The sequence below is a fragment of the Hemibagrus wyckioides genome, linkage group LG18 (genome assembly GCF_019097595.1).
Source record: "Hemibagrus wyckioides isolate EC202008001 linkage group LG18, SWU_Hwy_1.0, whole genome shotgun sequence".
In the NCBI taxonomy this organism is placed as follows: Eukaryota; Metazoa; Chordata; class Actinopteri; order Siluriformes; family Bagridae; genus Hemibagrus; species Hemibagrus wyckioides.
In genome coordinates, this window is record NC_080727.1 from 14,061,072 (window position 1) to 14,088,447 (window position 27,376).

The window sequence follows — 27,376 nt, forward strand, 5'->3', positions numbered from 1 at the left end:
CCTGGTGGCAGCAGCAGTGCAATCCATCAAGTTAATATTCACATCATACATTAGAATGAAGGAAAAAAAAAAGTGATCTCTGTGCTCTTTTTTTTTTTTTTTTAAGGCTCTGGGTTGTTGACCACAAAATTGGGATTCAAGCCCCAGCACCGCCAAGCTGCCATCGTTAGGCCTTTGTGCAAGGCCCCCAACCCACCCCCTGCTCCAGGGGTGCTGCATCATGGCTGACCCTGCGCTCTGACCCCAACCCCCAAGGATGGGATATGCGAAGAAAGAATTTCACTGTGCAGTAATGTATATGTGACAAATAAAGACTGCTTAATTGTGGCATGTATCAGAAAAGATACTTTGAATATTTTATATAAACTGCTGGCTGATCTCCTGGGATGTCTTTAAAGTTTACACAGAATGATACAAAATACACACAGTGTTTCAACATTGATCAACAATTCCAGCAGTTGTTGTATAGTGCCTCTGAAACCACTCATCCGGTTTTGTTTTGCAAGGACATTTTGTGCCAGACTGGCTTCAAGCTTGTAGGCTGTATACTAGGACTTGGAACAAACCATGAGAATTATTTGCTAACTTTTTTTTGTTGTTGTTAACAGCACTTGATGCCAACAGATTGCGATACCAGCAGAAGAATATTCAATCACATGGAAAATTTCTTTTATTATTAAAATCGGTATTGCATCAAACTTGTCCATTATACAAAAATATACCCAGTGACGTCTATTTAAATCCATACACTTTGTATATACACTTTGTATTACATTAAAATACTTGAGTTCAACATGCCCCAGCCATCATTACACATACATAGTGTTGAAGGAGGCTTGCTTTACATTACCAAAGGCCTATACTACAAAACTATATGAATTGTTACATTGCTGAGTAATCCTAGTTGCATAATAACCAACGATTTAGGTTTTGTTTCTGTCGAGTCGATATTCTCTTTCAAATAAACTTCAAATCAGAAATCATCATAGGTCTTTTCTGAAATACAAATGACTCAGAAATCTTACAGGAAGCATGACTGAAATAATTATTTATTATTGGGTCCGTCGTAGGTAAAAAAAAAAATACATCACAATCCCCTGAAAATATTTTCACATATAATAATTACTAGTAAAACAACATACCTCTGAAATTAATTTTTTACAACTCACAAAGTCTCTTCAGTAATATCTGTCATGTGTGAATTTAGAAGCTCAGCTCATAATATTTCAGAATATTAAATTGAAAAAATAATAATAAAAATGGGAAAAAAAACCCTCAATCTATACTCAGAATGAAGGATCGAAAAGGTCTCTAGAGCAGTCGTTAATGTTGGTGGGTAAAGCAGATTCTCCAGGTGTGTGTTTCACATCCACTTTCAGCTCAGAGCCACCTGCTGAAATCTCAGAGGTTTCGATAATGGGATCAGAAGTTTGAATAAATTTAGATTTGTCCAGCTGTCTTTTATTATTAGTGTTGTTTTGCAGAACTCTGATAAGGCTTGTTCGAGTAATGTTTTTTTTAGACCAATGCAAACCTGACCATTTTTTGCTGAGTTTATGTGGCTGTCTATATGGATGCTGGATGGATGGGTCCACAATAGGAGTTGACTGTAGAGAAGGAGCAAAATGGAAACTGGAAATATTAGGCTCAGAAACTTTGATATCAGCAAGACAGTCTTGCTTTTTTATATCAGCGTTCGAGAAGGAGCTCTCAGACATATCTAAAGTGTTCATGCTACTTTGGTGAAATAGGTCTGCAGAAAAATTGTAAGCATCCTCATAGCCACTGGATTGATTTTCTTGCTCTTTTGTGGCATGACTTTGCACAGGAGTACCTCCATTTCTGTTTGAGGCCACATCCTTTATATCACAGGAGAGCAACCTTTTCGAGACGCAAGATAATTTCGTCATACGCTTACACGCTGTGAAGGATTTTCGCTTTCTATTCTTTCTTTCCAGTGACTTCTCATTATTAGTAACGTCACGCAATGGTGTGAGAACAGGAAGATAAGAGTGCAGTGATCGGACTATTGAGGGATCAGTGGTGTTTTCAAGGAGGACACGGTTTTCAGTTTTGGCTTGAGCTCTTTCACTGGTGGGACTGCGTACTTTCCGGTTAACAATCTGCAGCTCTGCAGTGCTGACAAAATCTCCTAACGTTTCTGATAGCGGTGCATCCTCTAAAGTGAAACTGGTGTGATTGAAAAGTGACTTTTCAGGAAAAGATGCATTTATTTGGCTGAGACAGTCTTTTGAAGCCCACTGATTTAAGTGTTCTGATGCATGATCACAGGAGGTGGTTTTTATAGGGGATATAAATGAGGCATTAAACAAAGATTTATGAGAGGTAGAGAGTCTATTATGCTCTGAATGTTTGGATTCAGAAAGCATGAAGGGATAGAATTTGGTACTTTGCACATCATTTGGATATTGCAAGACCAAAGACTCTTGTGAGTCACTGTGTGTGTCCACTGAAACCTCGGGTAAAGAGCTTCCTCTTGTTTCCTCTGGAGAGAAACATAAGTCCAGGTTTGACACTGCATGCCATGGAGGCGGGAGCATTAAGCCGTCATCGCTGTTTATGGAGCATGACTTCTGACACAGAGGCAGAGTGTGGTCAAAGCTGCTCACCAGGGAATCTTTTTGCTGCCACTGACCGCCAGCTTTCAGGGAACAGTCCGAGCGAGCATTTGCCTGCATAAGGCTTTGCAAGTATGCAAAAACAGTGACGCCAAGAAAAGCTCCATGAGGAGGAATGACTTGACAGGACACAAACTGCACAGATTCAGCAGTATGTTGACCAAGTAAACAGCTCTCTGCATCACGGCCGGAAAGCTGTAGGACAGAAATACAAAACAACTGACTAAATCAAACTGAGATCTTCCCCCATTTTGCTCAACTACTATCTGATCACAATCAGTCACATGAGATATAAATGGGGCCATGTTCTACTTAAAATACCAAATTAGAAAAAATACCAAATAGACAAACATACCTTAAATCCAAAAACTAAACATTTTCCAATGAAGCAATCCTCCACGGCTTTGATTAGCAGTTGTTGTAAACTCTGTGGGCCTTCAAACTTTTCTGACTCCAAAAATCTAAAAAATTAAAACACAAAACAAAGTGGCAAATAAAACCCACTGGGAATTATGCACATCCTGTGCATTTGAAAGAACGTTTATGAAGCGTACCTCTGTAAGGCGCCAGCCGTAATGCCAAAAAAGGGATTCAGACAACCTCCAAAAATCGTCACCCCAAACAGACTTGTATCCCGAGACACTTTTAGTGACAGCCTGAATCGGTAGTCCACATTTTGGGTATCACACGTGAAGCCACACTTATGACACCGACTTCTGTAAGAGAATATGGTATACACTGCTAATCTGAAAATACAGTTCATACACAGGCAGATGGACAGATAGATAGATAGATAGATAGATAGATAGATAGATAGATAGATAGATAGATAGATAGATAGATAGATAGATAGACATACAGACAGACATACAGACAGACATACAGACAGACATACAGACAGACAGACATACAGACAGACATACAGACAGACATACAGACAGACATACAGACAGACATACAGACAGACAGACAGACAATCCCCCTTGGGATTACTTGGATTTCTGCATAAATTGGTCATAAAATGTGTTCTGATCTTCATCTAAGTCACAACAATAGAAAAACACAGTCTGCTTAAACTAATACCGCACAAACATTATATGTTTTCATGTTTTTATTGAACACAACATGTAAACATTCACAGTGCAGGGTGGAAAAAGTATGTGAACCCCTAGGCTAATGACTTCTCCAAGAGCTAATTGGAGCCAAGAGTCAGCCAACCTGGAGTCCAAACAATGTGATGAGATTGGATGTGGTTGGTTAAAGCTGCCCTGCCCTATAAAAAAACACACACCAGTGCAGTTCTCAAGAAGCATTGCCTGATGTGAAGCCTCACACAAAAGAGCTCTCAGAAGACCTACGATCAAGAATTGTTGACTTGCATGAAGCTGGAAAGGGTTACAAAAGTATCTCTAAAAGCCTTGATGTTCATGTGTCCACGGTAAGACAGACTGTCTACAAATGGAGAAAGTTCAGCACTGTTGCTACTCCCCCTAGGCGTGGTCATCCTGTAAAGATGACTGCAAGAGCACAGCACAGAATGATCAATGAGGTGAAGAAGAATCCTAGAGTGTCAGCTAAAGACTTACAGAAATCTCTGGCACATGCTAACATTTTTGTTGACAAATCTACAATAAAGTAAAACATTAAACAAGAATGGAGTTCATGGGAGGACACCACGGAGGAAGACACTGCTGTCCAAAAAAAACATTGCAGCACGTTTGAGGTTTGCAAAAGAGCACCTGGATGTTCCACAGCACTAAATATTCTGTGTACAAATTAAACCAAAATTGTTGTTTGGAAAGAACACAACGCTATGTGGAGAAAAAAAAAGGCACAGCACACCAACATCAAAACCTCATCCCAACTGTGAAATATGGTGGAGGGGGCATCATGGTTTGGGGCTGCTTTACTGCCTCTGGGCCTGGATGGATTGCTGTCATCAACGGAAAAATGAATTCCAAAGTTTATCAAGACATTTTGCAGAACAACTTAAGACCATCTGTCCACCAACTGAAGCTCAACAGAGGATGGGTGATGCAACAGGACAACGACCCAAAGCATAGAAGTAAATCAACAACTGAATGGCTTCAACAGAAGAAAATACGCCTTTTGGAGTGGCCCAGTCAGAGTCCTGACCTCAACCCGATTGAGATGCTGTGGCATGACCTCAAGAGAGCGATTCACACCAGGCATCCCAAGAATATTGCTGCACTGAAACAGTTTTATAAAGAGGAATGGTCCAAAATTCCTCCTGACCGTTGTGCAGGTCTGATCTGCAACTACAGGAAATGTTTGGTTGAGGTTATTGCTGCCAAAGGAGGGTCAACCAGTTATTAAACCCAAAGGTTCACATACTTTTTCCACCCTGCACTGTGAATGTTTACATGTTGTGTTCAATAAAAACATGAAAACATATAATGTTTGTGCGGTATTAGTTTAAGCAGACTGTGTTTTTCTATTGTTGTGACTTAGATGAAGATCAGAACACATTTTATGACCAATTTATGCAGAATTCCAAGTAATCTAGATAGATAGATAGATAGATAGATAGATAGATAGATAGATAGATAGATAGATAGATAGATAGATAGATAGATAGATAGATAGATAGATAGATAGATAGATAGATAGATAGATAGATAGATAGATAGATAGATAGATTATATTGCCAAAAGTATTCGCTCACCTGCCTTGACTCGCATATGAACTTAAGTGACATCCCATTCCTAATCCATAGGGTTCAATATGACGTCGGTCCACCCTTTGCAGCTATAACAGCTTCAACTCTTCTGGGAAGGCTGTCCACAAGGTTTAGGAGTGTGTTTATGGGAATTTTTGACCATTCTTCCAGAAGCGCATTGTGAGGTCACACACTGATGTTGGACGAGAAGGCCTGGCTCTCAGTCTCCACTCTAATTCATCCCAAAGGTGTTCTATCGGGTTGAGGTCAGGACTCTGTGCAGGCCAGTCAAGTTCATCCACACCAGACTCTGTCATCCATGTCTTTATGGACCTTGCTTTGTGCACTGGTGCACAGTCATGTTGGAAGAGGAAGGGGCCAGCTCCAAACTGTTCCCACAAAGTTGGGAGCATGGAATTGTCCAAAATGTCTTGGTAGGCTGAAGCATTCAGAGTTCCTTTCACTGGAACTAAGGGGCCAAGCCCAGCTCCTGAAAAACAACCCCACACCATAATCCCCCCTCCACCAACTTTACACTTGGCACAATGCAGTCAGACAAGTACCGTTCTCCTGGCAACCGCCAAACCCAGACTCGTCCATCAGATTGCCAGATGGAGAAGCGCGATTCGTCACTCCAGAGAACGCGTCTCCACTGCTCTAGAGTCCAGTGGCGGCGTGCTTTACACCACTGCATCCGACGCTTTGCATTGCACTTGGTGATGTATGGCTTGGATGCAGCTGCTCGGCCATGGAAACCCATTCCATGAAGCTCTCTGCGCACTGTTCTTGAGCTAATCTGAAGGCCACATGAAGTTTGGAGGTCTGTAGCGATTGACTCTGCAGAAAGTTGGCGACCTCTTCGCGCTATGTGCCTCAGCATCCGCTGACCCCGCTCCGTCAGTTTACGTGGCCTACCAATTCGTGGCTGAGTTGCTGTCGTCCCCAAACACTTCCACGTTCTTATAATACAGCTGACAGTTGACTGTGGAATATTTAGGAGCGAGGAAATTTCACGACTGGATTTGTTGCACAGGTGGCATCCTATCACAGTTCCACGCTGGAATTCACTGAGCTCCTGAGAGCGACCCATTCTTTCACAAATGTTTGTAAAAACAGTCTGCATGCCTAGGTGCTTGATTTTATACACCTGTGGCCATGGAAGTGATTGGAACACCTGATTCTGATTATTTGGATGGGTGAGCGAATACTTTTGGCAATATAGTGTAGATAGATAGATAGATAGATAGATAGATAGATAGATAGATAGATAGATAGATAGATAGATAGACAAACAGAGATAGATAGATAGATAGATAGATAGATAGATAGATAGATAGATAGATAGATAGATAGATAGATAGATAGACAAACAGAGATAGATAGATAGATAGATAGATAGATAGATAGATAGATAGATAGATAGATAGATAGATAGATAGATAGACAAACAGAGATAGATAGATAGATAGATAGATAGATAGATAGATAGATAGATAGATAGATAGATAGACAAACAGAGATAGATAGATAGATAGATAGATAGATAGACAAACAGATAGATAGATAGATAGATAGATAGATAGATAGATAGATAGATAGACAAACAGAGATAGATAGATAGATAGATAGATAGATAGATAGATAGATAGATAGATAGATAGATAGATAGACAAACAGAGATAGATAGATAGATAGATAGATAGATAGATAGATAGATAGATAGATAGATAGATAGACAAACAGAGATAGATAGATAGATAGATAGATAGATAGATAGATAGATAGATAGATAGATAGATAGACAAACAGAGATAGATAGATAGATAGATAGATAGATAGATAGATAGATAGATAGATAGATAGATAGACAAACAGAGATAGATAGATAGATAGATAGATAGATAGATAGATAGATAGATAGATAGATAGATAGACAAACAGAGATAGATAGATAGATAGATAGATAGATAGATAGATAGACAGGCAGACAGATAGATACACAGACAGACAGACAGACAGACAGACAGACAGACAGACAGACAGATAGATAGATAGATAGATAGATAGATAGATAGATAGATAGACAAACAGAGATAGATAGATAGATAGATAGATAGATAGATAGATAGATAGATAGATAGATAGACACACAGACAGACAGACAGACAGACAGACAGACAGACAGACAGACAGACAGACAGACAGACAGACAGACAGACAGATAGATAGATAGATAGATAGATAGATAGATAGATAGATAGATAGATAGATAGATAGATAGAGTAATAAAATGGCGAATCTACCTGGAATGAGACTCCTCTGTTAATCTGGACAGACAGAATTCACAGCACGGATACACAAACCGAGTGTCCTGCAGTGAGATAACAGTACAGCTGAGGAGCACTCGTTTAGTGGTCATGAATTCACCGAGGAATGGACATTATTACACATGCAGAATAAAATCACAACTCTGTGAAAGTGGAGTTACTGGCAAAAGAAAACAGGAAACCAGAGGTGGCTTCTTCTTTGGTGGAAAGATGTTAGCGCCACCTACTGAACTGGAGTACGTGGAGTGACCCGTGGGGGGGGCAGAAAAGTGGGCAGGCAGAGAGAGAGAGAGACAGAGAGACAGAGACATTGGTTTGTTGTTTATTGGATCCTGTTGATCCAGTAATTGTGCTGTCTATTAAATTGAGAATAACAACTACTCAACACGTTTTATGTGTGACTTCATAAATAAATCTAAATAAAATAATAGTTTGTGTTGAATATATACAACAATTGTTGAATGTGTGTAATAAATCTAAACACAAAGCCTTGTTATATATGTTTGTTATATAATGTTATATACACTAATCAGTCATAACATCATGACCACCTGCCTAATATTGTGGTAGTCCCCCTTTTGCTGCCAAAACAGCCCTGACCCGTTGAGGCATGGACCCCACTAGATCCCTAAAGGTGTGCTGTGGTACCTGACACCAAGATGTTAGCAGCAGATCGTTTAAATCCTGTAAGTTGCCAGGTGGGGCCTCCAGGGATTGGACTTGTTTGTCCAGCACATCCCACAGATGCTTGATTGGATTGAGATCTGGGGAATCTGGAGCCTCAAACTCGTTGTTGTGCTCATCAAACCAAGGTTTTCCAGCAGAACATTGCCCAACGCAGGACACTGCCTCCGCCAGCTTGCCTTCTCCCCACAGTGCATTCTGGTGCCATGTATCCCCCAGGTTAGCCACGCACACACACCCGGCCATTCACATGATGTAAAAGAAAACATGATTCATCAGACCAGGCCACCTTCATCCATTGTACCGTGGTCCATTTCTGATGCTCATGTGCCCATTGTTGGCGCTTTTGGGGGGTGCACAGGGGTCAGCATGGGCACTCTGACTGGTCTGCAGCTATGCAGCCCCATACCGTATTCTGACACCTTTCTATCAGAACCAGCATTAAGTTCTTCAGCAACTTCTTCGGCCCTTTGTTAAACTCGCTCAAATCCTTACTCTTGTCCATTTTTCCTGCTTCTAACACATCACCTTTGAGGACAAAATGTTCACTTGCTGCCTAATATATCCCACCCACTAACAGGTGCCACGATGAGGAGATCTTATTCACCTCGCCTCTCAGTGGTCATAATGTTATGCCTGATCAGTGTATATTTGTCATAAATATGTAAATGGGATTTCTCCCTTTTTTGTTTCCTTCCTTTTATTCTCACTGTTTTCCTGGCAATATTGCACTATATACAATATTGCATTCTGTACTGTTTTGTTAGAATTCTAGCATTTTTGCCCTGCAACTGTACGAGACCTGATTCCGGAACCTTTCACCCAGATCGTGTGTGTACCAACCCGGACAAACACGGTGAAACACCGCGGTCTTTTTAAGAAATTTTTTTGTTTGTTTGTTTTTATTTTATTTGCGGTTGATGTGTTAAAACTAGCGGTTTTATTTTTACACAAACACGGCCAGCTAAATGTTAAGACCTTGTAAATAACGTTTAATATTTAGTCATTCGCAAATAGCTTGTCTAAAAAGGAATATGATTGTGATACGGGATGATTAGCTGACTATATTCCGATCTCGCAAACATCTGGAAATGCGGAATTAAGAAAAATATTGTTCTGATCTCAAACACATCTGGCTTTTCTCGGTCACTGAAGAAGCTTGTAAGATTTTAACTGGCAGTCTGTGTGTGATGAATTGTTCATCAAGGACTTTCTACCTTGGACAACATCCTATAACAAAGAAAAATGGGTAAGAAAAACAACCTGTATCTAATATTTTACTTCTAAATGCTTTCTGATTGTTCTGATCACTTTAAAGCCAGGCTTCTCAAGCTTCATGTAGGCTGAGACCCTTTTAGCTGTCACAGACCCCCTTATTCAGTATTTCATGAATATTATTTAAATGTGTGCAATAATATTTTGACATTTTATTAAAATCATAGCCTTTTCCATTCTTGTACTTTCCAGCAGATGTATTACTTTCAAGTGTCCATTGCTTAAGTGAGTTGATATTTGGAGTAATCCCATTCAGTGATGTATGAAATGTCTAATCGTTTATATGGAAAGAGTCTCCAGTATGTTTTCTGTCTTATTAGACAGCTGCTATGGCATAAGTAACAGGATTTCAATTATTTTGTGGATGTTGCACAACATTGAGGGTCACTGTAAACAGTATAACGTCTAATTTAAATTAAAACATTGTGGCATAAGATGAATAATAAACACTTCAGGATGTGGTGTACTTCTAGTAACGATAACTCTGCATCTTAACATCGTGCTGTTGTTTATTTTCCTATAACATCACGCCCGCAAGTGTTTTATGCCTTCATCAGAGAGATTATTTATTTCTGTTAGATTGCCTGTGGATGAAAAACGAACGACTAGACGGTCAAGCCGTTCCCATTGTGCTAAGCCTTCCTACCATGGAATGCAGAATAGGGGAAGCTGTAATAGCACTACTACTATGGTACGTGTAAATGCTTTCATGCAGCTCAGATACAAATGTGCTACTGTTTCATCTTACCGTTTGGATCTAAAAAAAAAAATCTAATTTCAGCAAAATGAGAAGAAACAGTTGATGCCTGTGGATTCAGCATCATTGACTGATGCAGAGAATATACAAGAGTCTAAATTGTCCAAAGGAACATGTAGTATGCCTGTGAAGACGCCTAACATACCAGAGAAAAGAGCTCACCTTTCTGAGATCAGTGAAACTGGTCATCATGAATTACAAGGGCAAAGTGCAGAAAATATTACGCCTTCAGATCCAGGGCTATCAACGCCCTTAATGGAAAATGGAAGAACTAATATACATGGCAAAAAAGCAAAGGACTTGAAGGACCTGGCTCAAAGGTTGCTGTTCAGCGAAACAAAGAGCAGCAGCAGCACAGGAAGGCGTGATCACGAGTCAAAATTTGAGCAGGACACAGAAAACCGTTCACCACACAAAAAAACCTCAGAGAACAAGCCAAAGTTAAAATTCAGAAAAGAGACGTCTGCAACTGGCTTGAATGGATCTATGAACCGTTCGAAGGATTACATATTGTTTAGTCCAACACGCATGGCTGCTGCCAAAAAAAGATCTGGTTTCCAGCGACAGAAGCCGAAACATGGGAATCTGTCCGTCTCCATCCTCACTCCTCCACCTGGCCTGGATCTCAGCTCTCTGTGCAGCTCACCAACAGATGCAGGTAGAGTCATTTTGCACTCAGCACCATTAAAACAATGAAACAAGAAAAAAGTTTGACCAAAAGTAACTTTTACACAATTTTCCTAGAAATGTTTGGTGTCTATTGCACAGACTCTATGAGATTTTACTAATAAATAATGAATTCTATCAGTGTAGCATTGTCTAAATCATCACATGCCCACCTTAAAAGATAGTTTCTAAATAAACAGTTTAAAAAAAGATTGAAACGGTCTCAATCTTCACTCCCAGGGCATCTTGCGAAAGCGCGATTTACCCTCTTCTGCATGCATGAGCATACAGACTCCCACTGTTGGTTATTTTTGCTGTGATTGACAGAAGAGAAGGAGTATATCATGACTGTTGTTGCTCAGTGAACAGCTGGGCATGGATGGCAGCACTGTTTGGGATTAAATGCAACAATTCCTGATGACAGGACAAGCGTTTTTCTGTTATACTGCTTAGGAGCCCATCTGAATCACTTCCAATACACAGTTCCAGCTTCTTTGTAACTTGACGTTTATGCTTGTTTTGAGATGGAACTACAAGCTGAGGAAGAAAGTAAATGTTTAGATGATGGTTGTGCATATAAGCAATGGTCTTCCCTTCTGGAATGCATAAATTCACCTTACTTTATTTTGTACATTTTATAGATAAGTGCATTAGAAACAATATAAGCAATTAGTGTGTGATGATGTATAGATCGTTTGGATGATGGGTAAATCCCTGGTTTGATCTTAATCTCAGGTTACAGTTCTCCTTTTACAGTATCAGAAGGATTTGTCTATTTCAATCCACACAAGCCACTCAGCTACTTGTTGAGTCCTAAATTCTCCCTATCCCCTGCATTGCTACACTCCCCCCACTGGCTTTCTATAGCCACCTGCATACGATTTAAAACACTGATGCTTTCCTACAATGCCAAAAATAGACCAGCTTCCACTTTCCTTATCACCCCCTGGATTGCACCACTCTCCCTCCGATCCCACAGCAGTGCCTGACTGATCCAGGGCACATGGAAAGCATGCATTAAGACTCTTCTCTGATCTAAAACCTTTGTGGTGGAACGAACTTCCCCTAGATGTGCCCTATCCTCCTAAGACCCAAGCTTTGGTTTGGCTTGCATTTTAGATTTCTTCTAGCTATTTGGATTTAGGAGGAACTAATAAATATAATAACCAGATATTATCTTTGAACATGAAGCCACTTCTTTTGTGTACAACAGGTTTCAGTTACAAAGAATTAAGTATTATGGTGCACACAACCAAAAATGTGATGTCCATGTATTTGGACGCCAGGTTGGAGGAAGCTATAGTCACTGGCTCTCTTTATATTATGTCCTACCACTTCCTGAAGTACTTAAACTAGCACTCCACACACATACATTTATGTTGTATTTATGCTTTTCTTGTTATCTTACCTTATGAGGTAAAATAGTAGAATGTAGATTTTTAGACTGATGGTATTATTAGTCTGTGATCTAGTGAACCAGTATCACGGCGTCTTCCAAATGCCGTGAATGGAAATGGAAATGCATGGTGCCCTGGAATGGATTGACCTCCCATCCAGTGTGTATTCCTGGGAAAGACTCTGAATCCAGCACAACCCTGACCAAAATAAAGTGCTTAATGAAGATAAATAATTGTATGAATGTTTGGACGATGCTAAACTGGTGTCTGCAATCTTGTCTTTGTTTCTTCTTCCTCTTCTTGATGATGATGATGATGATTATTATTATTATTATTATATTAATCCTAAAACAGGGCACAGCATCCACATGGCAATTCCTGCTGATCAGTCAGACAAGCTGCTGCTCTCCAGCTGGGGTCTGCCCAAACCTGTTCTGGAGAAGTACCAGAGTCTGGGTGTGAAGCAGATGTTTGAGTGGCAGGCTGAATGTCTCACTCTGGGCAAAGTGTTGGAGGGAAAAAACCTTGTGTACTCGGGTAATTCAACTTTTATTTGTCTTTATTTTTTTTTAATTATATTTATTAGTGGAATATTAGAATATGTAGTGATGAAGACTTCACACTAATCTGAGATGGACATGCATAAGAATTTGATTCAACAAATGCATTTTAGTAAACACGCTGTTCATTCTCCTTTAGTTTCTTGGTCTAATCAAATTGCTTAATCAGTCAAAGGCTTTCATTTATAAACAATTTTTTTTTTTTTTCATGGGACATTTCAAATGATTCAGCAGCAACTCACGATGGCGCATGTTGTAAAATGATACCATTTGCAGCTTCGGTGCAGAAGGATGAAATTTTTATATTCGTGAATTTCACGCACTTTATAGTGTCATGGAGGCAGTCAGTCTGTGGATCCTGGATTCTTCCCTAAATTCATTTCTATGCTTTTATTGATCTGTGGCCAAATAACAATTGTGTGGTGCTCATCTGGGTCTATAAACCAGCAAAGCAAAAACACCAACCAAAATTTCAATATGTAGATATTTTCACAGATTGAGATTTATAGTATACCGCACAAACCATGAAAACTGCTTCTATATGCCACTGAGTGGTGCTGTTGAGTGAGACTGATCACAGCTTTTTACCAGTACTAGTTTCGGTTTCGGTGGGAAACCATTTCGCAAGAGGCAAAAGGATGTTTCACGTCAATTCCATACTATTAATAATGTATATAGTAGTGTAAGATCATCTTTGGATTATTACTTCATCATATCACTTATATCTTATAGTCTAGGATGAGACACCACAACGATTACACTAAAAGGCCAGCAGCATTGCTCATGAGCTCTGTGGTTGCATTGTACAATTTCTGCACTGAATGTTTCCTTATTATGAAGCTTTTATTGTTGAGCAAACAACACATAAATAGTTCTTTAACATTTGCAGTTGGTCTGTTTCACCATTGTGACCTTGGTGTCTTTTCAGCCCCAACAAGTGCTGGGAAAACTCTGGTTTCTGAGTTATTAATCTTAAAAAGAGTTTTGGAGACTAGACGTAAAGCCATATTCATCCTCCCGTTTGTTTCTGTGGCCAGAGAGAAAATGTTTTATCTACAGGTTAGTTCTCACCATTGTTCAGCATGACTATCACATTCACAGACCGAGAACCACTTATCTAGACGATTCAGATTTTATATTTTTGGAATAATTGTCATGTTCTTTTGCTGTCAGTTTTCTCACCAGTATCAATTCATTAAATACTGTGTAAGAGTTTGCATTTGTGCTTGTTACCAGAATGTGTTTCAGGAGGCAGGGGTGCGAGTCGAAGGCTATATGGGAAGCACTTCAGCCGCTGGTGGCTTCTCTGCACTCGATGTGGCTGTGTGTACAATAGAGAAAGCCAATGGACTCATCAACAGGCTGATTGAAGAGGACAGAATGGATTTGCTTGGTAATTTGCTGCACACTGCTTTATGTATTATCTGATTCATGATATCATGCATAAGGTTCCACTGTTTTATTTTGGCCTATTGCCTCATAGGGATTGTCGTGGTAGATGAGCTGCACATGCTGGGCGACTCTGGCCGTGGATATTTGTTGGAGCTCTTGCTGACTAAAATCCAGTACATTGCAAAGAAAGCAGCAGAGAAGTACGACATTTTATTAATAAATAAATATCATGGTGCTAGCTCTAACTATGCTGCTGGAAGACCTGATCCAGGACCAGATAGTTACAGATTTATCTGATAGTGTGCCAAAAAAACACCCCAAAATTAGTCACTCAGCCTAGGTTTTCGTGTGTATGGTTTTATGAATGTATTTAAATATTAATGCGCCTATAATGTTACACTGTGCATGTGTAAACATCAGGAGTAGCACAGCACTATACAGTACATTCATAACACACAAACCTTAGAGGGTGCACATTGCATTGGTTTTGTTTTCAAAGAAAATCCCTAATAATAATTTCATCATAATCTTGGTTGGTGTTATCATAGATGTTTGGTCTTCAAACATACAGTTAGGCCATCTCAAATACACTACATACAGTATGCTCACTTCCTAGGTGCTCAAACATTATTGCATTGTGCCCTATGTAGTGCACTTCATGCTCAGTAGAACATTATTTCAGTTTTATCTACTGCTCTCCTGATAACTAGTTATATATAGTAGTATTTTTAACACACAAACATGTTGTATTCATCAAAATTTAAAATATACTATTCATAATTGCAAAATTGGGCTTAAATACATAAGATTAAATTTTATTTAAAGTCTGTAACAGTAAAACAGTAAAACTGGAGATATCTGGGTAAAAATATGTCCAAGAAATGGATACTGATTTTACAGCTACCCAAAATCGCAAAACAAAAATGAAGTATGATGTGTATACAAAATACATTCTTAAATATTTTACTGTTCGGCATTGGATCGTTGGAGCCCATGTAATAATTCAGATTTAAGCTGCCCAAAAATGTAACTGGTAAAGTTTTCCCTCCTGTAGGTGCTCTGATAAAAGTGCTGTACAGCTCGTGGGAATGAGTGCCACTTTGCCAAACTTGGATCTCCTCGCTGGCTGGTTAAACGCTGAACTGTACCATACAGATTACCGTCCTGTGCCGCTGATGGAGTGGGTCAAGATAGGTGCTAAGATATACGACGGCACTATGAATCTTGTCAGACCTTTCACTCCTGCTCTCCCCGTTAAGGTGAGGAATTACAACTTCAATCAACATGCGCTATTGCTGCTGTATAGAGCTTTAAAATGTGAAGAGTATGTTTTGTGTGTGTATTTCTGTATTTAGGGTGATGATGACCACATCGTGAGCCTCTGCTTTGAGACGGTGCAGGCTGGTCACGCTGCGCTGTTGTTCTGTCCCTCGAAGAACTGGTGTGAAAAGCTGGCAGACAGCATTGCCAGGGAGTTTTACAACCTTCATCACCATGGTGTGTACACTGACCCGCTCTGAATGAACTATTATAAAAACAAGGAAAAAACCCTGATGTAATGTATTGTAGTTTACATATGTTTTAATGCTCCTGATTTTGTAGTTCAGCAACTTTTCACTGATCAACAACATAGGAAAAATTAATGATAGCATTATTTTTTACTAATGACTATTGGTGGTAGTGTTGAACTAGGTTTCATACAGAAATGTTTTGAAAGCAATTCAAGATAAGGCCATTTGAATGTAAATGGTGGTTCTATAAGTTTGAATGGTGCTGAAGATTTCCCCGTTTTTTGTGTTTTAGAGAAGCAGTCAGAATCTGGAGTGCACTCTGTGTCTCTGGACCTTGAGGGTCTCCAGGATGTTGTGGCACAGTTAAAACGAACGCCTGCAGGCCTTGATGAAATCCTGAAACGCACAGTTCCCTGGGGTGTAGCCTTCCACCACGCAGGTACCTGCAGTTTATACCAACCATCATTATCATCAGAACATAGAGGAGTGTCCAGAAAGTGTCAGTTTATGTTTTTGCCAGTGCTAATTAAACTTATTTATATATATATATATATATATATATATATATGTCCTAATAATGCAGAGAAGCATTTTTCTTTTTTTTTTTCATATAATAAAAATGGAAATAGTACATTTCCAAATTTTAATACAATATAGTTCAAACTGTATAATTGGAAAGCATATAAAGTTGTTTATTGTTTCCTGATCTTTCTGTCTGTCTGTCTGTCTGTCTGTCTGTCAGGCCCAGTCTATTTAAATTTATATGTTGACATATCAAGGAATGTAAAGTGTTTTTCTAATGTTCACCAAGTATGAATGGGCTTTCTTTCTTTCATTCTTCCTTCCATCCTTTGATTCATATCCCTTCTTTGTCCGTCTAATCTCTTTTCAGTCACTTCACTGATTCATTAAGGAAACGTATTGAATGGATGACAAATTTGTAGGAATGTATGCTTATATTATACAGTATGTATAGACAGGCTGTTTTCTGTAGATTTAAAGCAAATAAAATTAGATTTGTGTCTAATTCGGTTGAACAATTGTGATTAAATAAATGAACAAATGTTTTGATTTAGGTTTGACATTTGATGAGCGAGACATCCTGGAGGGTGCTTTCCGTCAGGGCTTCATCAGGGTCCTGGTCGCCACTTCCACTTTGTCCTCCGGTGTAAATCTGCCTGCACGCCGTGTGATTATCAGAACCCCAGTGTTTAATGGACATCTGCTGGACATACTGACCTACAAACAGATGGTGGGACGAGCAGGACGTAAAGGAGTGGACACTGTTGGTGAGTTCTGTTTTCTTTAAATATATTTTTGAAAGTAACAATGTAAAGATGTCAAAAGATGTTTACTATATCCGAATGAGCTCTCATCATCGATTATCCTTGTATATTTTGTCTCAGGTGAGAGTGTCCTGGTGTGTAAGGAATCTGAACGCATGAAGGGTATGAGTTTAATTCAAGGCTCTCTAAAGCCCATCAGCAGCTGCCTTGTGAAGCGTGAAGGAGAGGGAGTCACCACCAGCATGCTCCGAGCCATCCTGGAGGTTACAGCAACAATACAACCTTTCACCCTCATTTATGTGCTAGCTACAATGCATGCAAACTACAGTTTAAAGAAGTTTGCAGTTTGTGCAATAAATGTGGCTTGACAAAAAAAACATCAGCACTTTATTCCTGTAAGAGTAGACAAAAATAGACTAAACCCTAGACAAAAATATGTAGCATGAGAAATATCTTCCACTTGGTTATATCTCATCATAGTGAAACAACAGCATCAACCCTATGAGGTGTCGACTTAATTTTTAGTGTGGGTGCACATTTTTTGCACAATTGCCCCTTTTGCCCTCTACAGTTGTTAATTCAGAAAGTGCAAGTGTGTGTTATGAAAAGGTGAGCTCAGAGTATGACCATCTGCATCACTGTTAACTCTTTAGTCTGATCTGTCCTAAGATCATAGTGGGTGAAGTTGCCAGCACACCAGAAGAGGTGAGGATGTATGCATCGTGCACGCTGCTGGCAGCCAGCATGGCGTCCGATCAGCCCGGAGCAGCTCAGAGCCAAGGAGCCATCGAAGCCTGCATGGACTGGCTGATGGATAACGAATTTATTCATATCCAAAAGGAAGGAGACGGTGAGGAGACGTTTAGATACCGCAGATGTGTTTCACATCGTTTGGATGCCAACATGTGTGTGCAGCTGTGCTGTTCTCTTGCAGAAGAGAAGTATTGTCCTTCTCATCTGGGTTCTGCCACACTGTCGTCATCTCTGTCACCTCCAGAAGCTCTTGGGATTTTCGCCGACCTACAGAGAGCGATGAAAGGCTTTGTTCTTGAAAATGACCTCCACATTCTTTACCAGGTAGAGTTCAGTTGTTTTCAAGAGCAGAAAGTACAGTCGAGTACTTTATTAATCACTAAGTGGAAATTTGCCCCAACACAAGAGCAACACAGGGGACTAAGACTTAACAGCTCACATAACTTTAACAGTGCACAAACTCGCCACCAATAAGAAAGAAAATGTGAATTAAATATACATATGAATAAATGAATCCCTGTTATTTAAAGACTGAGATTTCGATTTTATAGGCTGCCAGGTTTTTCTTTCAGTGTTAGTAGTAATGACTTGTTAGATCATTCACCTGTTTATACCATCCACCCATCTGTCCATATCCAAGGTCAAGGTCCAGTAGTTTTTATTGTCATTTCAACCATATACATCTGGTAAAGTACACAATAAAACGAAACAACGTTCCTCCAGGACCATGGTGCTACATACAACACAGAACTACAAGAGACAACACTGAAGTACTACATGTGTGTGAATGTGTACAAACAGTACAAGACAGTGTAAATGCATAGCAAGCAAGATATGGCATTTCTTAACATTAGTTACGATTATCTAAGTAGCATAGATTCTGAGGTTTCCCCAAACATTTTATCCTACATTGTTCCCTCTATTATATTTATATGATGTCCTAATTTCCAACAGATTTGTAATGATGTAAAGTTGAAAATGCTCATCCATGATGCACCCACAAGCCTAATAGTAACGTTTGTCATTTCTAGTACAGGTTTACAATAAAAACTTTGAACTGGTTTAGAAACTGATGTCTGACTGCTTCTCAGATAACACCAGTATACGTCGACTGGACAACAATAGACTGGTACCAGTTCTTCTGTCTGTGGGAGCAGCTGCCTTCTGCCATGAAACGAGTTGCAGAGATGGTTGGAATTCAGGAGGGATTTCTGGCACGTTCTGTCGGCGGGAAATTGATCGCCAAAACAGAAAAACAGCGAAGACAGATGGCTATACACAAACGGTAATATCACATTTATTTTAGTGTAGGATTTTGAAACAAAATTGTTAAACACTCACATTTGACTAAGAAATAGAAATAAATGTCTAATTTATGAGTATTTTGCTCATTCGTGTATGCTGGTCATTTCTACTTTGGAAAACATGAACAAAATCCTTTTTTTTTCTTAGCCAAGACAAATCAGTCCCTCATTGAACATGAGTACAGTTATCATAGAAAGTAATTACATATGTGTCTTTACTGGTAATAGAAGAATCCTGTGCTTGCAGTTTCACTGATTCAAGTGGTTTTCATCAAAAAAGACCACAAAACCCTGCCAGTTATATTACAAATTACAAAAACTTGCAGGAAAATCAAGCATTTTTGGCCACAACAATCAGACAGGGACTGCTAAATGTTGGGGAGGAGTTGCCTTTCAGTTTACAAAAATTTTCCAAAATAAATGTAAAGTAATAATGTCACTTTTTTTGTTGTCTTGTAGTTTTTTCACCACGCTCGTATTGTTTGATCTGGTCAACGAGGAACCTCTTGGAGTCGTGGCGAAGAAGTACGGCTGTAGCCGAGGACAGCTGCAGTCACTTCAGCAGTCTGCCTCAACCTACGCAGGTTTCCCCTCTGTTTATTACTTCCAAATGTAAAACTGTGCAGTATTTTGTACAGAGCTATTTTAAGAACGGAATTCTGGCAGTAAGTAACATTATTCTGAATGGCAGGTATGGTTACAGTTTTCTGTAATCGACTTGGGTGGCACAACCTCGAGCTCCTTCTGGCTCAGTTCCAAAGTCGTCTGAGCTTCGGAGTGCAGCGAGAGCTGTGTGATCTGGTGCGTATTTCTTTGCTGAATGCCCAGAGAGCACGAGCACTCTACAGTGCTGGGTTGGTTACCGTGGCTGAGGTTGCACGTGCAAACGTTCCTGATGTGGAGAAAGCTTTGAGGAAAGCCGTTCCTTTTAAAAGGTAACTTGGATCATTGATCTTACAGAGGAAAGGTATTGGTGACCAAATGACTAAATGTTAAACTGACAGCCATGAGGGATTTTACTAAACTTGTACTTTTGGTTTTGAAAACAATATTTAAACAGCAAGCTGCATTCATAATGAGAGAAGCACATTTATTGATTTTAACTGTGAACAGAAATATTCAAGACTGGACACTGGATCTGAGCACTTACCTAACTAACCGCTTATGCTTTCTATTATGATAGTTCCCGGCAGGCAGTGGATGAGAGTGAGGAGGAGGCTCAGGAACGCAGAAGCATGCGCTGTATCTGGGTCAGTGGGAAAAAAGCTTTGACGGAGAGTGAGGCTGCACACCAGATTGTGTCGGAGGCCAGGCTGCTCCTCCAGCAGGACCTGGCCCTTCTCGGTGTGGAGTGGGACCCCAACTCGCCAGAAGCTATAACAAATTCTTCTGATGAATCAACAGATTCCAGTTTACAGTCTAATGCTGAGGGTTCATCCAGTGAGACTAACGGAAGAACTGAGAAACTGAGGAAGCTCGGGAAAGAACCTCATATACCAGCTGATCAAAATCCTTCATCTGATAATGCTCAAAGTCATACAAACTCAAAGTGTATGACTGTAAATGCAGAAAACACGACGGCTCCTGAACAGCAATCTAGTGCTTTACAGAAAGTTCTAAAATCCATAAGTGCCAAAGACAAAATAGGTCAGAATGGCTGCGACACTAATGAGATTTCTGCATCAGTATTTCTGGCAAACTGTAACCTCAATTCTGATTTACATCGAAACTCATGCAATGATGATCAATCTGCCACTCGATCAAGTCCATTATCTAAACGCAGACGGGTGGGGAATGAAGAAAATGAGGTGAATAATAAGGCCAGAGAAACTGAAGAAGAAAAACCCCATCTACTAACAGATGCAGATAATAGGCCAATGTCAACTGCTAAACCTGATAACAGTAGGCCACAGACATGCTGTTCATCATCTATTCCATTTCATCTTGGTAAGGCATCAGCTTTAACTAATCAGCACCAATTTTCATCTGCTGATGGAATCAGAAATGAATATCAAAGTTTAAATGAGATCAACAGGATGGCTGTTTTAGAAAAGGAAACAAAAAAGGGGAAATACACAGACAGCTACCAGAAAAAACCCAAGATTTTAAAAGAACCTTGTCCTAGTTCTTCTATGTACTTTTTGGTGAGCTCAGATGTAAAGTCTCGAGTTTTGTCTGAAGAAGTACTAATTTCAGGGGAAAAGTGTAATTCTCCAGATTTATACACTGGGGAAGTAGAAGAATTTGGCGATAGTTTTCAGCTTGACACTCAGACCGAACGAATGTTGCTGCAAGAAGACAAATTGCCTCATGGCAATAGCAATTCAAAAAGTAATCATAAATTCAAGACTACACAGAGTAATGTTGGGACTCACCAAATCTCTCATTCTGAAAATGATAATTTATTCACAGAGAAGAGGTATGAACCGAAAAACCCATATAAATCACCTTCGATTAAAGCCAAACCAAAATACAACATTTCCCTGACGGACAGTCAAATGGAGAACCTTTTGAACTTCACGAACCAAACAACTGAAACACACTTAAGTCCAAAACCCCAAGCTGAAACGGACAAGTCAGACACTGTAACAAAAAAATTACCTGAAGACATTGTAGACAACAGTCCGAACAGAAGCAGCAGTTTTCTCTTTGATAGTCTGTATGACAGCTCCATCTTGGAAGCCATGGAGGACGAGGCAGTCTTTGCTGAAGAATCTGACAATGACAAAGCTATAAATGCAGATACAAGTTCACGTTCACCAACCATGCCATTAAACGATGAGAACAAAGTAGTAGTGGAGGTGGAAGATCAAGAGGCAGTACAATGGGGCGAGTCTTCTTTTAACCTGTCCGAATGGGGCGATTCGTTACTCATAGGAGAGCACTATCTGGAGAAGCGGAACAGCGGATTTAAGGTCTGTCCCGGACCAAAAGATAAGCCTTGCTACACAGATGATGTTGTATCTGAGATACAAGTGTCTCAAACTAACGTGCCTCGTTCAGAAAGTGCCACCGATTCTTCGTATCATCTGAGCCCGGGAATGCAAGACATTTTCGATAAGTGGTCTGATCAGTTTTCAACCTTCCATGAACCTCCAGGGCAACTAGATACAAATGTGACAGAACAAACCGTGGAGTCTGCTGAAGCTGAGCCTGAGCATGCAAATCAAAAAGGTTCGGAGGATTTGCATATAGTAAAACGAAATTCGGTGAACTATGATCTTATACCTCCCACACCCGTATGTGAGCCCGTCACGCCACGAGTCAAAATGACAACTTCGGTTGTACAGTCTCCTCTTAATCACCAAACTCACATAAAGTCTCCATCTCCAAATTCTGGCCTCGAGGACAATCGGCAACTTTGTGTGGAACTGAAGGCCAAGTCACAATCAGAGACGTCCCTGACCGACGAGGGCTTTTCACTGCAGCTTTCACAGGATGCCTCCGCCTTTAGCAGTCCAGAATCCTTCTCTATTATTGACGTGGCAAGTGATAAAAGACTTTTTGAAACGTTTGTTAAGGAGTGGAAAACAAAGAAAAGATTTTCTCTAGCTGTTGCCTGTGAGAGGAAAGATGGCACAGCGCAGCCTGAATTGGTTATAGGGAGCAAATTTAAAAAAGGTAATTTGTGTATGTTGTTAAAATTGGGCATGGTATGCTGGGGGGTTTTTTAGGTGACAATCCAGATGTTTTTTTTTACTGTTTCTTTAGTAACACAGGAACTTAGCTTAATGTTTTATGTTTAAAGCAACCACACCAATGAGGACCAAAAGAAAAGATGGCTTTGCCATGAAAGGACACGAGAACCTAGTTGTAACTGGCTTATCTATATGCTGGGGAGGAAAGGATGCCTATTATATATCACTACAACAGGAACTAGCAGACACAGGTATGAAATGCATGTTTCACTTTAAATGCTCAACCTTACCGTACTCCCAATAACACTTTAAAAAAAAAAAAAAAACCCTGATATTTTCCAGCAGATATAAGTGCAAGCTTAGCACCACCTCCACTTGATGAAAATCTGGCAGTGGAAGAGAGGATGAAGAACATTCAGACCTGTGTCACAAGGTCCACTTCTGGTGCTGAGGGTGTGACCGTTACGTATGACTATATTCAGGTGTATAAGACTCTCGTCCTGGCATGTGGACTTTCAATAAGAGGCGTATTTGAGGATCCAAAGGTGAGGAACCCAACAAATCAATCCTATCATCTATGTGCCTTACAAATGATACAATGATTATATTTTCTATAACAGCAGCTCTACATGGACACAAAAAAACGGGCACAAATACCACTTTTCGGCCTCTGATAAAAACAGTTAATGCGGTCATTCTACTTAGCAATCAGTCATTCACAGAGACTTGTATAGCTCAGTAGTCTTAAACCTAAGACTAATATTACAAATTATTTACGGAAGGAGTGTCTGTGGTCAGCACTTTGCATACTTCAACGTTAGCATAATTTCTGTTTTGGTTTCTTAATAAATTCAAGAGAGGGAAAAAAGAGACGCAAGAAGATAAATAAAAGTCAGTCTTAGAAAACTGCATCATTCATTTTTTAACAGCACACCCCAAAGTATTTTTTTATTTTATCTTGGGAAAACTATGAAAGGAAATTACCTGTAAATCCTCTGAAATGAGTTGTTTGTTAATGTTAGGTTGCTTGCTGGCTTCTGGATCCTGGCTCCAAGGAACGCACCCTTCACAACATGGTGACAAACTTTACTCCGCACGACCTGCCCTTGTTGGAAGGAATTAGGACGGGACAAGGTGTGGAAAGTCTGGGAATATATGGAGACTCGGGTCATTCCGGTCGATACAGAGCAGCAATCGAGTCTGTTCTCATCTTCAGAGCCATGGCACACCTCAATGTGCTCATGGAAGAAGAAGGTTTCTTAGGTGCTTATCACAGATTTTGTGTCGCATTACATTTATAATAGCTGCTGTATAATAGTTACTGAATTGCTTGCTGTATGTGTTTGTTTTTTTTGATTGTCAGATGTATTCCAGCGAGTAGAGATGCCCACTCAGTACTGCTTGGCTCTCTTGGAGCTGAATGGTATTGGGTTTAGCGTCACTGAATGCGAAGCTCAGAAACATGTGATGCAGGCTAAACTCACTGACCTGGAAAACAAAGCCTATCAATTAGCTGGTCACAGCTTCTCTTTGACCAGTCCAGAGGATGTTGCTGAGGTCTGTTTCAATCCAGACAAACCTTATAAAAAACTGTCCATGGATTGTTTGGTGTCTGAAATGACCATGGAATCTTTACGTTTTTTTTATTTCCCCCTTTATGAACGGATCTGTTGTGTAGGTCTTATTCCTGGAACTGAAGCTACCTCCAAATGGTGATTTAAATTCTCTGAAGAATAAAAAAACCCTGGGCTACACCAGACGAGGAGGAGTAGGTGCACATGTCAAACTTTCCAAACAGTTTAGCACAACGAAGGTATTTGTCACTTGTTTATTCAGTCTAACCTTTTCCTGGCTGGTCTTTCCTATAAAACGTATCATTTACAAAAGTTTCTATCATTATTTTTTAATAAGGATATGAAAGAGGCTGGAGGAAGTGATAAAAAAAGCACAGATGTTACCAAAGAATTTTCACCTCATTTAGAAACTGATCTTTTGTTGTTCTTATGTCATTTGACCATTTTTGTGCACAGAATGAGAAGAAATTTCTACATAATTTCATTCAGTGAAGTCATTTCCAAACCATGACATATACTTACTTTTCATTGTAATAGGATGTGCTAGAAAAACTCAAGCCATTGCATCAACTTCCAGGAATCATTCTAGAGTGGAGAAGGATAACGAATGCCATGACCAAAGTGGTTTTTCCACTACAAAGAGAAAAGTGTTGGCACCCTACACTAGCGATGGACAGAATTTACCCAGTATCTCAGTCTCACACAGCAACAGGTGAAGCTTCATAGACAAGGAAGATTCATAGATAATATGCTTTCTCTCTTGTATCTGCTCGTTTCAACATATTATTTTGTCCCTCTGTGCCTCATATAGGGAGGGTGAGCTTTACAGAACCCAATATCCAGAATGTACCAAAAGACTTTGAAATCCAAATGCCAACTCTTATTGGAGAAAGCCAACCATCACAAAATAATATGGCCATTATCTCAAACAAGACAAGGTCTGTGCAAGTGGCAACCGAAAATGCAAAAATAATGCATCATGTTTTTCTATTTACTCAGGCATTTCATGTTTTTCCAAAGGGCTAAAATATCCCGGACACGCCATCAGTTGGTGTCGCTGATCAAAGATTCAGACGGGTCCCCAGAGAAGGGGATGGCTTTTTCTGTCAGCATGAGGCATGCTTTTGTTCCTTTCTCAGGTAAAGAACTACTTTTTTTGGATGGATAGATGAGTATAAAAGGTTTTAGTAGCCTTGATTAATCATTATGCTCCTTGTTTTAATAGGAGGATTAATTTTGGCTGCAGACTACTCCCAGCTGGAACTCCGTATCTTGGCTCACTTGTCCCGTGACAGGCGGCTTCTTCAGGTCCTCAACAGTGGCGAAGATGTTTTCAAAAGCATTGCTGCAGAATGGAAGATGGTGGATCTGGAGTCAGTTGATGATTGTATGAGACAACAAGCTAAACAGGTGAGACACTGCTGTGCCCCAGGGAAGTTGCAGGAAACTCCGATTACGTTCAATTTAGGTTGGTCATAATGCTGGTCAAAATTGATTCTTAAATTGAAATTAGGAAGTTGTGCTTCTGTTCCTACAGATTTGTTATGGAATAATCTATGGCATGGGAGCAAAGTCATTAGGAGAACAAATGGGTATCGATGAAAACGATGCTGCCTGTTACATTGAGACATTTAAGTCCAGATACACAGGTACATTCCAGAGCAGTTCTCAGATTTGTTACACCTTCTTGTTTTATAATTCGGTCTTGTCATTCTTTACTTTATTCTTCCTCAAAGGCATACAGGCGTTTCTTCGTGAAACCGTAAAGAACTGCAGTAAAAATGGCTTTGTGAAGACGTTACTTGGCAGGAAGCGGTTTCTGCCAGGAATCAAGGAGTCAAACATTTACATTAAGTCTCATGTAAGGTTCTTTATTAGATTTGATGGAAAGTAAAACAAACAAATAAAACTGTTCTTCCCAAGTTGACCCCCCCCCCCATTCTTCAGGCAGAGCGACAGGCAGTGAACACAACAGTCCAGGGCTCTGCAGCAGATATCGTCAAACTGGCTACTATCAATATCCAACGCAGACTGGAGGAGACTTTTCCTGAAGTGCTGCTATCACATCAGCATTACCCCAGTGGGACAGGTAAATCCTCCTGTCTTAAAGTGAAGGTGATCATTCTGCCATCAGGATATTCATGACTTATGATTTTGTTAATTTATTAGACAGAGGAAGGGGCAGGTCTCGGTCCAGATCTTTTCGAGGAGCCTTCTTTATACTTCAGCTACATGACGAACTCATCTATGAGGCGGCAGAGGAGGATATCATCCAGGTGTGTAGACTTATTTAAAATATTAAACCTCAAAACCTTACAGGGATTGATGAAGCCAGTGTCTGGAAGTCACAAGAGAATATAACTGCCCAAAAACTCTGAGGAAGAAGGGACGGCATTATTCTTTCACCCGTCAATCTTGGGTGCCTTAGGGCTCGTATACATACGAAGGCACTTACGTGAGAGTGAAAAGCCTAACTAATGAAAGACCTGGCAGATGATCAAAATTGGGAGGAAATAAGTTTTAAAAACATTAAATAATGGTCTGGTGTTTTGTTTTTTTATTTTATTTTATATCTCCTTTTCATCAGGTTGCACAAATTGTGAAACGGGAAATGGAAGCTGCTGTGAAACTGTATGTGAAGCTTTGCGTGAAGGTTAAAGTGGGCCCAAGCTGGGGAAACCTTCAGGAGTTGGATATATAATATCTATTACTATGTATTTCTTCTTCCAAATGTGCTGCTTAACAAAACCAATTCTGTGATAAGTGAATGTAAAGTCTTTAAATAACTCAAATGCACTTTCCTCATGCCTGGCATTAAACAACCATCTTAAACCATCCTTGAATTTTTAAAGAACGACTAATCATGGATTGCATGTACAGGTACTGTATTCTAAACATGAATTTTTAATCCTGTAAATAAAAACCAAAATAAG

General features: G+C 39.8%; 2 protein-coding genes across 3 annotated transcripts; one reads left to right on the forward strand and one right to left on the reverse strand.

Annotated features, from left to right (window-relative positions):
• Positions 1–1,033: 1,033 nt before the first annotated feature.
• ddias (DNA damage-induced apoptosis suppressor) lies at positions 1,034–7,858 on the reverse strand. Its single transcript, XM_058414857.1, has 4 exons — positions 7,623–7,858; positions 3,194–3,355; positions 2,995–3,100; positions 1,034–2,834 (listed from the first exon to the last, which is right to left on the reverse strand). The coding sequence occupies exons 1-4, from the start codon at positions 7,736–7,738 to the stop codon at positions 1,287–1,289; spliced, it is 1,932 nt and encodes a 643-aa protein (XP_058270840.1). The 5' UTR covers positions 7,739–7,858; the 3' UTR covers positions 1,034–1,286.
• Positions 7,859–9,162: 1,304 nt separating this feature from the next.
• polq (polymerase (DNA directed), theta) lies at positions 9,163–27,374 on the forward strand. Of its 2 annotated transcripts, none has more exons than XM_058416114.1 (32): positions 9,163–9,579; positions 10,185–10,296; positions 10,387–11,020; positions 12,780–12,962; positions 13,914–14,044; positions 14,222–14,378; positions 14,469–14,577; positions 15,432–15,636; positions 15,733–15,874; positions 16,181–16,327; positions 16,965–17,177; positions 17,295–17,437; positions 17,844–18,024; positions 18,109–18,251; positions 19,019–19,212; positions 19,691–19,815; positions 19,923–20,166; positions 20,415–22,852; positions 22,980–23,120; positions 23,212–23,414; positions 23,892–24,132; positions 24,233–24,426; positions 24,548–24,682; positions 24,981–25,155; positions 25,255–25,381; positions 25,464–25,582; positions 25,669–25,853; positions 25,981–26,092; positions 26,180–26,304; positions 26,391–26,532; positions 26,613–26,719; positions 27,031–27,374. In XM_058416114.1, the coding sequence occupies exons 1-32, from the start codon at positions 9,521–9,523 to the stop codon at positions 27,142–27,144; spliced, it is 7,680 nt and encodes a 2,559-aa protein (XP_058272097.1). In that variant the 5' UTR covers positions 9,163–9,520; the 3' UTR covers positions 27,145–27,374. The 2 variants fall into 2 exon arrangements, with proteins under 2 accessions (XP_058272097.1, XP_058272098.1); XM_058416115.1 differs by having other exon boundaries at positions 23,215–23,414.
• The last annotated feature ends 2 nt before the right edge of the window (positions 27,375–27,376 follow it).